This window comes from Saimiri boliviensis, chromosome 11 (genome assembly GCF_048565385.1).
Source record: "Saimiri boliviensis isolate mSaiBol1 chromosome 11, mSaiBol1.pri, whole genome shotgun sequence".
Lineage (NCBI taxonomy): Eukaryota > Metazoa > Chordata > Mammalia > Primates > Cebidae > Saimiri > Saimiri boliviensis.
The window spans coordinates 7,370,594-7,385,414 of NC_133459.1; the positions used below are offsets into that span (position 1 = coordinate 7,370,594).

Below are 14,821 nucleotides of genomic sequence, written 5' to 3' on the forward strand. Positions count from 1 at the left end.
CATTTCACTGTTCATTAGGAAAGCGCTTGCAACTACAGTTCTCAGAGTTAGTACATTAGATGTGTTGAACATCCAGCAGGAGTATTTAAATATAAGTACATTAAATAAATAGTTTCATTTTTCAAACTGCAATTGCTACAGAAAACTTTTGAGCTATCAGTTCTTTTTGTTTTGAGGCAGGATCCTGCTCTATTGCCCAGGCTGGCGTGAAGTACAAAAATTAAAACAGCACACGACTTTTCAATTCATCACAAAATATGTGCACATAACCTAAGACACCTGAGCCATATTAGGCTAGTCTAGACAGGAAGAGTTTAAGTTTCATGAAAATAAAAAATTGTACAACAAAAAAATCTCTGGGAATGCTAACAAAACCTTCAGAAGGAGCTTGCCACAAAGAACCATGGGAAAAAGCAGCAAAAATTATTTCTATACAGGAGTACGGTCTACAGAATTCTAAGAGAGTTTAGAATAAAAAGGGGAATAAATCATATAATTTTAGGAAAGTGCCAAAAATAGACATTTAATTAAATATGACAAAATCTTCATTATTCAAACTTCGACTGATAGCACAGTTATGAAAGCAGAATTTTTTTCACAAAGCTTTTATACAAAGAACAACAGGCCAGACATGGTGACGCATGCCTGTAATACTAGCATTTTGGGAGTCTGAAACAGGAGGATCACTTGAGCCCAGTAGTTTGAAATCAGCCCTGGCAACATAATTAAGACTCTGTTGCTATTTAAAAAAAAAAAAATTACACTTAAAAAAGGCCGGGTGCAGTCGCATAGGCCTATAATCCCAGCACTTTGGGAGGCCGAGGCAGGAGGATCACTTGAGTCCAGGAGTTCGAGACCAGCCTGGGCAATATTCACCACACAAATTTTTTTAAAAAAATTAGCCAAGCATGATGGTACAGGCCTATATTAACTGCCTGTAATCCCTACTAAGGCTACTCAGGAAGCTGAAGTGAAAGGACAGTTTGACCCTGGGAGGTCTCAAGAAAAAACAACAAACAACAACAGAAAAAAGTTCCTATCAAAGACTTTCTCTTTGTACACACACTTTTAAAGTGTTCTGAATTCACAGACATTCATATTTAACCTACCACAGCCTCTACTTGGCAGTAGTATCATCAACCTCTGACTTTCAGCTTGCTCATCTGCAAAATAAACTCAAAGGCCCCTTCTGGCTCAATCACATGCTCAGAAGAAAGATTCTGTATTTAAACAAACAAACAAAAAAAAAACCCACTAACTATCCTATCAAATCAGTGAGAATGTACACAAACATACATTATTATGACAATGTGAAAAAACATTCTCTTATTTAGAGATGGCATATCCCAAGCAAAACCACTCAAATGCTATATCATACTCAAGAAACCTAATTATACTAGGAATAAAAATCAACCATATCATGCAGATATCTACATGTTTGCTCAAAAGCAAGCTGTGTAGTAGAAACCATGTAGTGAAAACATCCCTAAATCAGGAATGAGGATTACTTTCTTCTCTCTGTTAGGAGCTTTTGGGGTTGTCAGTATTTAAGTCATCTGGCCATTTTAAGCCTTGGATTCTTATCTATTTAGAGACTGGGGCAGATGATCTTGAAAGTCTCTTCCAACTATAGTGACCTCTCAAGAAAAAAAAAAAAAAAAGAACAAAGGGGTGCTTAAATGACATTCGGTTAATCATTACAAGAGGTGCTCAGCCACATACGCAACAGCCTACATACACATACACAAACACGCAGACTATCAATATATCAGAAATTGATTCCATAAATATCATCACCTCTTCAGATTTAATAGTTTTATATTAGTTATGATAGAGAGGAATTATTTCATGTAACTTTAAAATACATCAGTGTTCCTATACAGCAGAATGAAGTCTAAAAATAAAACAAACCAAAAAAAAGAGAATGAAAGACAACTGGTTTCAGTAATCATATTGTTTGCAGCACTGTGTTGTTATTTGAGCTGCTGTGTATTTATTATGGGATTAAAGCAGATGAGTCATTATGACGGTGTGTCATGCAACCTAATCAGTAACATGAGCCTTATTTATTTCATTTCACTTTTAATTTTTTAGAAATTATTCTTTTAAAACTTATTTTTATAGTCATGTAAAGTATTAACATGTTCCAAAGTACACTTTACAAAAAACAAGTTTATGCAAAAAAGTCTAGGTTCTTCCCATCCTTCCATGTACTTTGAAATAAATACATGGTCTTAGAAATGGTTACGTACAAAAACATGGCTTCTAGATTCCAGTCTTAAGGGTATGACCTTAAATTGTGACTTAATCTCTCTAAACTTACTTCCTTATGTCTAAAAAGGTGATAATAATAGAACCCAGAGGGTGGTTGCGAGGATTAAGCAAGATCTTCTATGAACAGTACTTGGCTTTTCGAGGCCTCAGTGAGTATCAAGCACTATTATTAAGATCTCATTTGAGAGTCATCACAACCCTGCAGCACAGACACAGATTAGAAAATGAACCTGGAGGTGCCATATCACTGACCTGAGGCCACTATGGCACCCAACAGTCAAGACCACAATTCACTCGAGAGCCTGCAGGTGACTTCATCCTCCATGCTCATCACACATTCCCTACAGCCAGTTCAGGGGAAAAAGAAGTGTCTTCCCACCAGGGTGACTTCAAAAGACTTACTGTATTCAGTGCATTCAGAGTGGTGTCATCCCGAGAAGCTGCAACACAGCCATCTTCTGTAGAGCCTCCGTCACACATCCCTGCAAATGCCGCCATACTCCTTCAGAAGAAAAGGTTTTTCCTTCATTAGTACATAGTAAAATCAGGACACAGACTTACCTTCAATTTTCAGAGCACATTTCCAGCTCACACCAAAATTCCATTACAACATGTATGATGAACCACTTCCCAGCCCTGCCTCCTCTCCTGTTTAAAAATAAGTTTTATATATATATACTTGCTTAATATATATATAATATATAAGTATATATATAATATTTTATATATATATTAAGTGTATATATATATATATATATATTTTTTTTTTTTTCTTTCTTTCTTTCTTTCTTTTTTTGAGACGGAGCCTTGCTCTGTCACCAGGCTGGAGTGCAGTGGCAGAATCTCAGCTCACTGCAACCTCCGCCTCCTGGGTTCAAGCGATTCTTCTGTCTCAGCTGGGACCACAGGTGCGTGCCACCACGCCTGGCTCATTTTTTTTGTATTTTTAGTAGAGACGGGGTTTCACCATGTTGGCCAGGATGGTCTCAATCTTTTGACCTTGTGATCCACCCACTTTGGCCTCCCAAAGTGCTGGGATTACAGGCGTGAGCCACGGCGCCTGGCCAATAATATATATCTTTTTTTGAGCTGGAGTCTCACTCTGTCGCCTAGGCTGGACTGCAGTGGTGCAATCTCGGCTCACTGCTACCTCCACCTCCCGAGTTCAAGGGATTCTCCTCCCTCGGCCTCCTGAGTAGCTGAGATTAAGGCACTTTATACCATGCCCAGCTATTTTTTGTATTTTTAGTAGAGATGGGGTTTCACCATGTAGGTCAGGCTGGTCTCGAACTTCTGACCTCAGGTGATCTACCTGACTTAGCCTCCCAAAGTGCTGGGATTACAGGCATGAGCCACCATGCCCAGCCCAAAAATAAAATTTAATTTCCTCTCACTCATGCAGAAAGACAAATGTTACTTTTAGTCAGATCCACTTGTATTGTTTCTTCCCATGCTTTAACAGTACTAAGATTTTAGATTTGATAGCATGAAGAAACTAAATCTATGAGCCACAATATTTCACTAGATGACAATCTTCTGAAAGAAAAGTCTCCAGAAAACGTGAAATTAAGTCATCTAAAATTTTACTTAATTCCTCTCATGCTGCATATCAACTACCTTTAGGTGAATTAAAAATTAAAAAAAAAAAAAATCACTGCTGGGTGTGATGGCTCATGCCATGCCTATAATCCCAGTACTTGGGGAGCCTGATGTAGGAGGATTGTTTGAGGCCAGGAATTCAAAATCAGCCCTGGCAACATAGGGAGACGCCATCTCCACAAAAATTTTAAAAACTATTATTAGCCAAGTGTGGTGGCGCATGCCTGTAGTCCTAGCTATTGGGGAGGATGAGGTGGGAAGATCACCTGAGCCCAGAAGTTGAGGCTGTAGTGAGTCATGATTACATTACTGCACTCCAGCTTGAGACCCTGTCTTAAAAAAAAAATCGTGAAAAATCAGAGATGAAACCTCTTAGGCATTCACTCCACTTACACATTCTCATCTATACTGAATGTCACCATGCACAACACCATTGACTAGAAAACAGCCAGGTAACTGGGCAACATAGCAAGACCCCATCTCTACCAAAAAAAAAAAAAAAATTAGTAACAGCCAGGCGTGGTGGCACATGTCTATAATCCTAGCTGCTCAGTGAGCTGAGGAGGTTAAGGCTGCATTGAGCTACAACTATGCCACTGTACTCCAGCCTGGGTGACAGAGCAAGACCCTGTTTAAAAAAAAAAAAAAAAAATATATATATATATATATAAAAATATATATATATATATATACACACACACACACACACACACACACACACACACACACACACAGGAGACAACCAAAACCCACAAACCCAGCCAGGGCTAAAACTCAGATGCTTTGATCCTTGCTTTAGTAATTTTTTTTTTTTTTTTTTTTTTTAGACAGAGTTTCGCTCTTGTTACCCAGGCTGGAGTGCAATGGCGCGATCTCGGCTCACCACAACCTCCGCCTCCTGGGGTCAGGCAATTCTCCTGCCTCAGCCTCCTGAGTAGCTGGGATTACAGGCACGTGCCACCATGCCCAGCTAATTTTTTGCACTTTTAGTAGAGACGGGGTTTCACCATGTTGACCAGGATGGTCTTGATCTCTCGACCTCGTGATCCACCCGCCTCGGCCTCCCAAAGTGCTGGGATTACAGGCTTGAGCCACCACGCCCGGCTAGTGATTTTGTTGTTGCTGTATCCTATTGATGCTGCCAAGACCCAGAATCACTGCACACAAAGAAAGTCTGTCTGCTTGCTCCATGACATCTGAGGAGCAAATTCACACTTCTCTTCTGCACCTGAAATATTTGTTTGTTCTATGTGAGTTCCATGGGGTGATCACAGGTAACAAATGTTCTCATATAGGCAAGCCGCAAAAATGTCAAGTTTAGGTCAGACACTAATGAACAGCCACAAAGTAGACAGAGAACATGAAATCTGTGGTGGGTTTTATTGTTTTTTAAATTTTACTTTAAGGTTCAGGATACAAGCGCAGAATGCGTAGGTTTGTTACACAGGTATACATGTGCCATGGTAGTCTGCTGCACCTATCAACCCATCATCCAGGTTTTAAGCCATGCACGCATTAGCTATTTGTCCTAATAGTCTCCCTCTCCTCACCCCTTACCCCTCTGTAGTGGGGTTTTAAGATGAGCTGAATAACTCAAGTACTCCACCGGATTGAGAGGTTTGAACTGCATGTATGGCTTAAGCTGTTTTCCTCTTGAAAAGTTCCAAAATTTGATGTAGGGCAAACACTGGCAAGAAAAAAATTACTTCATCATGATAAACTATTTTTCTCTGGTAAGCGGAGCCAGGGGCCTGATTACAGAGGGTGTAACCAAACTTAAAGTCAGAGAATGCCCAATATAGAAATAAAATCCCTGGGGAGAGGGAATGTTTACTGCCTATAATCAGTTCAGATGGCCTAATTCAGAAAGCAGGATGGGGTAGATTCCTATTACCTTGCTGCTCTCAAGTACATAAGGAGGTCACAGTCATTAACTCCAGGCATCCAGACCAGTTCCTCATGTTGGGTCACTGTGTCACCATCTGGAGAAGGAAATGGTTGCAAATCCGGAAGTTTGGCCTATAAGACAGGGACGGGTAAGTCACAATTGAGGAACGTATTAATTATAAAGAGCTATTGCAATAGGCCGTCTTTAGGAACAGATACAATGTTTTACTGAGCCTCTTTCCTCGGACAACAGAAAAATAACAGCAAAACCACAAGTCATGTAAAATGACCTATTTTGAAGGTCAGGATCATTTCACTATAGATGATTTGACAATAAACTGCTTAATATCTGCTTAACAGTGTCAAAGTAAACCAGTGCCAGCATGATACCAAGAGTAAAACAGAAGCATGCACACATGCATAAAATAAATAAACAAATTTTTAAAAAGCAAAGAATGTCTTTAGACAATAACAGCTGTTTGATAAAGAAGGGAAACACACATACATTTCCAATATAACAAGCTGACAAAGAAGACATATGCAAATGTCGAAATGTCACCTAAGAATATTTGGAAAAAATTAAGTGAGCTATCCTATTAGAATAGTGTTACTCTCAAGACAGTCAATAGCAATATAAATCATGGTCAATACCAAAAAAAGATAAGGTATTAAAGTTAGCATTAAAAAATATAGTTGAGGCCAGGCATGGTGGAACACACCTGAGATCACACCACTGCACTCCAGCCTGGGTGACAGAATGAAACTCCATCTCAAAAGAAAATAAATAGATAAGTAAAATAAAACATATAGTTGAGGCCAGGCATGGTGGCTTCCACCTGTAATCCCAGCAGTTTGGGAGGCCGAGGCAAGTGGATCACCTGATGTCAGGAGTTCAAGACCCAGACTGGCCAACATGGTAAAATCCCATCTCTACTAATAACACAAACATTAGCTGGGCACAGTGGCAGGCACCTGTAATGCCAGCTACTTGGGTGGCTGACACAGGAAAATTGATTGAACCCGGGAGGTGGAGGTTGTAGTGAGCTAAGATCGCACCACTGCACTCTAGCCTGTGCAACAGAGCCAAACTCCATCTCAAAAAAAGGAAAGAAAGAAAAGATTATATACTTATGTGTGTGTATGTGTGTGTATGTATATGTATATGTATATGTATATGTATATGTATATGTATATGTATATGTATATGTATACATAGTTGAATTGACCTGTGGTGATAGAAATCAGGGTAGTGGTTGCTTCTAGAAAGGAAGAATTCTTGTGAAGGAGCAGGAAGGACCTTTCTGGGATGACAGAAATGTTCTGTGTCTTTATACGAATCATCAAGGCAGACTGAAAAGCATACATAATACATAAACAATTTGCTGTACGTAGAGCATATCTCAATAAAAAGAATTTTAAAACATATTTGAGCAACAGTGCACCTCACCAAGACTCTAAGTCATCAGATTTAAATACTTGTGGCATTTTCTCACCCACACTCTGCTGGACAGAGCAAGGGCAAGCAGGTGCCATGACCACCATAACCAGCAGAGACCTGTGAAAAATCAGACATTTGCAAGAGGCACATGTTCTCATCCTGTCAAATGATGAATGTGCATACACCAGTCTGATAAAGCTCCATGGTACACAAAGCCTAAGCAAAAAACTTAAATGAATGCAGCAGGCTGAAGATAAGTCAGCACCATCCAACAGAAATAAAAACTATATAATTTAAAATATTCTAGTAGTCACATTAAACAAAATGCCATAGCCCAATCTGGACTAGCCATCTTCCAAGTACTGAACAGCCATGTGTGGCAGTGGCTCCTGACCTGGATGTGCAGGTATTATGTACTCAAGAGTGAAGTGAACCATGGTGAAATGGAGATAGAGCTGCCCCATCCAGGGAATGCTGCCACACAGGAATGGGAACCAGTGTCTGTTCATCCTCCAACTTTTTCCATATTCCAGAAATCTTCACTTTTATGTAAAATTTATGGTTTTAAGTGTTGGTTATTCAAGTTTTTGAGGCAACTGTACAATAAAACATCACATCAGCAGGCCATGTGGCTCTCAGGCTAGCAGTCAGTACCAACACAGCCTTACGGGCTGTCTTCCATGTCTCTAAATGTGTATCAAGCTCACTTTCTCCAAGCAAAGATATTCTTCTTCAGTTAAGTATTGACTTCTATAACATCAAACCGAGTGCCACAATTAGTTCTGCTTAATACATAGTGAAAATAGTGGGATAAAATTAAAACACAATTGGCTGGATGTGGTGGTTCACACCTGTAATCCCAGCACTTTGGGAGGCCAAGTTGGGCAGTTCACCTGAGGTCAGGAGTTCAAGACCAGCCTGACCAACATGGTGGAACTCCATCTCTATCAAAAATACAAAAATTAGCCAGGCATGGTGGCGCACACCTATAGTCCCAGCTACTCAGAAGGCTGAAGCAGGAGAGTCGTTTGAACCTGGTAGGCGGAGGTTCTGGTGAGCTGAGACTGCACCACTGCACTCCAGCCTGGGCGACAGAGTGAGACTCTGTCTCGGGGAAAACAATAATAATAATAATGAAAACACAATAGATGTTGGTATTAAAAGTTCTTTGACACTAGTACTGAGCTCTGTTTCCCCAGCACCAAGTACAGTACTGGGTACAGCAGTTCTCTAATGTTTGTTAAATTAACTGAAATGTACTATTATTGGGAGGAGAACCAATCTTCCCCATCCTCAAGAAAAGTGGACTAGAAATATAATTAGATAGTTTACAGAAAAAGAAACACAAATGCCTCTTAATCATAGAAATTGATGAGTCAATCTCATTGACAACAGAAATGTAAATTAATGGCACATATTCAATTATCCATCTATCATACTGACATAAATCCAAATGTCTGACAATACAGAAAGCCATGAAAAAAATTAGCACTCATATTAGTTGCTAGTGTGAACACGAACTGATACAGTCTCCATGGAGAGGAATGTGGCAATACCCTCAAAATTATACATGCACTTGTCCTTTAAGTCAACCATCCCCCTTCTGGGGATACAGCCCAAAGATACACTGAAAAAAACATAAGAATCTATATGCACAGGCTATTCACTGAAGCACTACATGTAACGGCAAATGACTGGAGTCAACGCATATGCCCATCAATAGGGACTAGATGAATCAACTGCTATATTCATACATGGAGTTCTATGAAATAGTATTATAAAAGGGAATGAGAAGGAGCTCTACATATTGCTATGAGGAAAACACAAGAATATATTGTTAGAAGAAAGAAAGGTGGCAAAAAAGATGTATATTATGCTACTATTTGTCTAAGAAGGGGCAGAGGGAATGAAAATAAGAAGCTTAAATAATAACAATCTCATTAAAACTGTAAACCAAATGGAAAAAATGCAACTACTGAGCTGGTTCCACTCTAGGAACTGTTTCCAGTAACTCTAAGATATATTAATTTGCTTATATAGCCCTGGCAGGATAGACAACACAAAATGCAATACTAAACTGTTTTCAATAAGCATATTGTTTGTAGCAGTGTGATTATGGTTATTCTGGGCTATATAGGCATTATGGAATTTAAGCAAATAAATAATTTTGTTGGTGTCATTAAAAATGGGATATGAGTCATGGGAAGAAGATAAAGATTAAGATATAGATGAAATAAGAACAGAATTAGTATAAAGGCCGTATGAAAATCTGAATTTGAATTGGAGATAGCAGTATGAATTTATAATGTATTTTATCTTTAAGAAAGAAGGCCAGGCGCATCTATAGTCCCAGCTACTTGGGAGGCTGAGGTGGGAGGATCACCTGAGGTCAGGAGTTCGGGATCAACCTGACCAACACAGAGAAACCCCGTCTCTACTAAAAAGAAAAAATACAAAAATTAACCAGGCATGGTGGCGCATGCATGACTGTAATCCCAGCTACTTGGGAGGCTGAGACAGGAGAATCACTTGAACCCAGGAGGTAGAGGTTGCCGTGAGCCAAGATTGTGTCACTGCACTCCAGCCTGGGCAACAAAGGTGAAACTCTGTCTCAAAAAAGAAAGAAAAAAAGAAAAAGGAAAAGAGAAAGAAAAAAGAAAAGTAAGTAGGAAAAGAAAACGACTATTTCCTATTCTGTCTACTGAAAAGGCCTAGAAATAGCAACCAACCCAGTGAGAACAAACATCCTAGCACCCAGTATGTAAATACCACTTCCCACTACAACAAAAGTGGACTCTTCTGACACAAGTTTAATTCCAGATCTAGGGAAGACAATGTATAAGGTGAGGCATTAAAATCATGTCTTACTAGAGAAAAAGGATTATGTGAAAAGGACAAAAACCACTGGGATACAGTGAAAGGGACAAATACAGCAGGAAGATGCTCTTACTGGCCCAAAATGGATCATTTAATCATCAATAAGAACCGATTAAAGTTTGATTACAGATTAAAAAATAATCTTAAATCCACTGGTAACCACTGAAAGATAATGGTGACGTTTCATCTATTTGTATGATGAACAAATGAAGGGATGGTAGAATTAGAGTATCACCATCTTGAAATTCCTAATAATGGATCTAAGAAACAATTAGTGGCTGCTATTACAATTAAAAAAGAGACATATGAGCCTCCTGGTAGAAGTACATACCACTATCCAGGACGCATTTTTCCAGAAGGGAGGGTACCAAACTAGACTGCAACTGAACCTCCAGATTTAACTACTAATTCTCAAGTCATGCAAAGAACAAGGTAACAAATTTAATGCAATCGGCAAAATCTAGACTATAGAATACCCTACAGGATGAAGTAGCTTCTTTACCACATACATTGGAGGTCTGGGGAAAGGACCTGTGAATTGAGAGAGATTTAAGAGATGTATCAACCAACTACAATGAATGGCTCTCATTTAGATTCAATTCGAACTACGAAAATATAAAGAAAGAGAGAAAGATACAGACAATTGGGGAAATCTGGGCATAGTAGACACTTGAATATTATGAAGTTGTATATATTGTGATATAATGTATCCAAAGCCCTTATCTCTGGAACATCTACAAGGAAAATGATGTATTTGTGAGGCATTTAAAATAACGGCAGGAGAAGGTATGAGGGGGAATAAATGAAATAGGTTTGACTAGGATTTAATACTTGTGGAAGATGAGTAATGAAGAGATGGACTTTATCGTATTATTCTTTCCCTGCTTTTATATATGTTAGTATTTTCCCTAATAAAAAGGTTTATTATTATCATTATTATTATTATTGAGACAGTCTGGTTCTGGCACCCAGGCTGCAGTGCAATGGTGTGTTCTTGGCTCAGTGCTGCCTCAATCGTCCAGGCTAAAGCAATCTTCCCACCTCAGCCTCCTGAGTGGCTGGGACTACAGACATATACCACCATGCCCACCTAATTTTTGTATTTTTGGTAGAGATGGGGTTTTGCCATGTTGCCCAGGCAAAACTCCTGTCTAAAATTCCTGAGCTCAAGTGATCTGCCCGCCTTGGCCTCCTAAAGTGCTACAATTATAGGTGGAAGCCAAAAGTCAAAAATTTTAAAAAGGCAAATGTTGCCAATTAGATTGTAAGAATTCTATTATTTTTGGTGCTCCAAAATACTTCTTTTTGAAAATGAAGCACATTTAAAATCTGATGTAAAAACCAAACATCTGATTTTAAATGGTAGTATACAAAAATCCAATCACAGTAAATCTGCCCCTTTTCCAAGAATGTAAGCATCTTTTCCTTAGGAACTACATTTTCTTTTATGGTACGTAAAAAAAAAAAATCTATAAAATACAAGTCTGGTACAAAGATCTCAAGACACCGGAAATACATAGTGAGACAGAAAAAAATGGGTAGTAAAATACAGTGCAAGAGAAAGCAGAGAATGGGAGATGAAACTCAGTGGCACTAGATGAGTACAAATTCCCAGATAGAAAATACAGCCCCGAGATGGCAGGTACACCTGATGGAACACACCACCAGCAAAAGACTCTGCTTGAACAAGCAGACACTGTCCTCCTGCAGCTTCTTTCTGTCTGTATCAGTTATAACCCCAGGTTTGGGATGAAAAGTATCTTCAATCAACTATATGACCCTGATAGTTTTTGTGTTCACTTCACTTAATTTCTTTCATGACAGAGTTAAAACAGGTTTGACTAGGATTTGATACTCGTGGAAACTGAGTAACGAATAGAAGTACTTTATTGTATTATTATTTCCCTGATTTTGTATACGTTAGTATTTTCCCTAAAAAGGTTATTTTTATTTTTACTTTTTTGAGACAGTCTGGTTCTGTTCCCCAGGCTGGACACACAAGAACTGCTCAAAATCTAGACAGAAATAATGAATAACCAGAAAGAAGACTGAAATCTCTATGCACTTCCAAGGCTCACTGCTGCCTGCATCCTATGTCTTTAGACATGATGGCCTTAGCTGTGGACTCCCCAGCATTTATTCCAATTCAAGTACTAATCATGCTAAACCCTTTCCTCATGACTTATAAATAGACACATGATCCAATCCATGGCAACAACATTTGAGTCTACCGGTGACATGCCAGGGAAATTTTCCTTCCTCTTAAGGGGAAAGTGGGTCTACCAGGGACATGCTGGGGAAATTTTCCTTGCTCCTAGGGAAAAGAAGTCGAATTCCTTTCTTCCACTCAACACTTGCTACATTTCATTCATTGTAAGAGTCACTGTTATTTTATGTGCATTGAGAAAGGATGAAATGTAGCCAATAAATTATAACCACGCCACAGAATGTACAATGAAGCCCAACATAGAGAGCAAATGTGAAGGAAAAAAGTGTATCTTAGAATTAGTGGAACTGAGCTAAGGATGACACCACATCCATGGAGCCCAGCTGGGTACAACAGCCTCAGTGAAGCACAGCAGAGCCCCGCTCCTGCCTGACCAGGACTTCGTGACATGGGAGACAGAAACAGAGCCAGAGTCCTATCAGTGAAAGCATCCTGATTCTGAGATCAAAACAGAATGAGCTGGGCCCAGTGGCACATGCCTTTAATCCCAGCTTCTCAGAGGGCTGAGGCAGGCTGGACTGCTTCAGTTTAGGAGGAGGTCAAGGCTGCAATGAGCCATGATCATGCCTCTGTGTTTTAGTCTTGGAAACAGAGTGAGACCCTGTCTCCAAACAAAAAACAACAACAACAACAACAACAAAACAGAGAGCTGTAGTAAATGCAATGAAATATGAAAAGGCAACAGTCATGACACAGCAACCTTCTGACTGAAAAGTATCCTAACCATCTTGACTATCTTGAAGGAAAAGAGGTTTCTGGGTTTTTGTGTGTGTGTGTGGGAGGGAGATGGAGTCTCACTCTGTCACCCAGGCTGGAATGCAGTGGTGCAATCTCAGCCCACTGCAACCTCTGCCCCCTGGGTTCAGGCGATTCTCCTGCTTCAGCCTCCCGAGTAGCTGGGATTACAGGCACACACCAACATGCCTGGCCAATTTTTCTATGTTTAGTAGAGCCAGAGTTTCACCATCTTGGCCAGGCTCATCTCAAACACCAGAACTCCTGACCTCAGGTGATCCGTTTGCCTCGGCCTCCCAAAGTACTGAGATTACAGGTGTGAGCCACCACACCCAGCTGGGAAAGAGGTTTTAAACATCCTTCTGTTTGTTTGTTTGAGTTGGAGTCTTGCTCTGTTGCCCAGGTTGAAGTACAGTGTCTGCAATCTCAGCTCACTGCAACTTCTGCCTCCTGGATCAAATGATTTTCCTGTCTCAGCCTCCCAAGAAGATGGCATTATAGGTGCCTGCAGCCATACCCAGCTAATTTTTGTATTTTTAGTAGAAATGGGGTTTTGCTATGTTGGCCAGGCGGGTCTCATCTCGAACTCCTGACCTCAAGTGAGCTGCCTGTCTCAACCTCTCAAAGTGCTGGGATTACAGGTATGAGCCACTGTGCCTGGCTTTAAAAATCTTTTCAGCTGGGTGCGGTGGCTCACGCCTGTAATCCCAGCACTTTGGGAGGCCGAGGCGGGTGGATCACAAGGTCAAGAGATCGAGACCATCCTGGTCAACATGGTGAAACCCCGTCATTACTAAAAATACAAAAAATTAGCTGGGCATGGTGGCGTGTGCCTGTAATCCCAGCTACTCAGGAGGCTGAAGCAAGAGAACTGCCTAAACCCAGGAGGCGGAGGTTGAGGTGAGCTGAGATCGCACCATTGCACTCCAGCCTGGCTAACGAGAGTGAAACTCTGTCTCCAAAAAAATAAAAATAAAATAAAAATCTTTTTAATAAAAATATGTGATCAAGTGTTCAGTGGATGAATGGATAAACAAACTGTCATACATACATACAATGGGTCATTCAGCCTTAAAAAGGATGGAAATTCTGTTAGAATGGCGATCATTAAAAAATCGGGAGACAACAGATGCTGGAGAGAATGTGGAGAAATAGGAACAGTCTTACACAGTTGGTGGGAGTGTAAATTAGTTCAACCATTGTGGGAAGACAGTGTGGCAATTTCTCAAGGATCTAGAAATAGAAATTCCATTTGACCCAGCAATCCCACTACTGAGTATATACCCAAAGAACTGTAAATCATTCTACTATAAAGACATGCACAAGTATGTTCACTGCAGCCCTGTGTACAATAGCAAAGACCTGGAACCAACCCAAATGCCCACCAATGATGGACTGGACAAAGAAAATGTGGTACATACACACCATGGAATACTACGCAGCCATAAAAAACGATGCGTTCGTGTCCTTTGTAGGGACTTGCATGAATCTGGAAACCATCATTCTCAGAAAACTGACCCAAAAACAGAAAACCAAGCACTGTATGTTCTCCCTCATAGGTGGGTGTTGAGCAACGAGAACACGTGCACTCAGGGAGAGGAGCATCACACACAGGGGACAGTTGCGGGGGTAGGGGAGAGACAATGGGGAGTGGGGAGGGAGAGGAGGGATAACATGGGGAGAAATGCCAGATATAGTATGCAACTAAAGTAAAATAAATTATTTAAAAAAAAAAAAAAGGACGGAAATTCTGACACGTGCTATTAACATGGATGAACTGTAAG

General features: G+C 40.1%; 1 protein-coding gene across 11 annotated transcripts in view; it reads right to left on the reverse strand.

The window, feature by feature from the left end:
• The window catches only part of RERE (arginine-glutamic acid dipeptide repeats), a 484,877-nt gene that overhangs the window by 140,372 nt on the left and 329,684 nt on the right, over positions 1-14,821 (reverse strand). For all 11 annotated transcript variants that reach the window (XM_010338545.3, XM_074380011.1, XM_010338540.3 and 8 more), the window contains 2 exons: positions 5,768-5,892; positions 2,677-2,776 (listed from right to left, as the gene is read on the reverse strand). In XM_010338545.3, the coding sequence (XP_010336847.2) occupies positions 2,677-2,776; positions 5,768-5,892 (225 nt within the window). The remainder of the gene's footprint in view (positions 1-2,676; positions 2,777-5,767; positions 5,893-14,821) is intronic.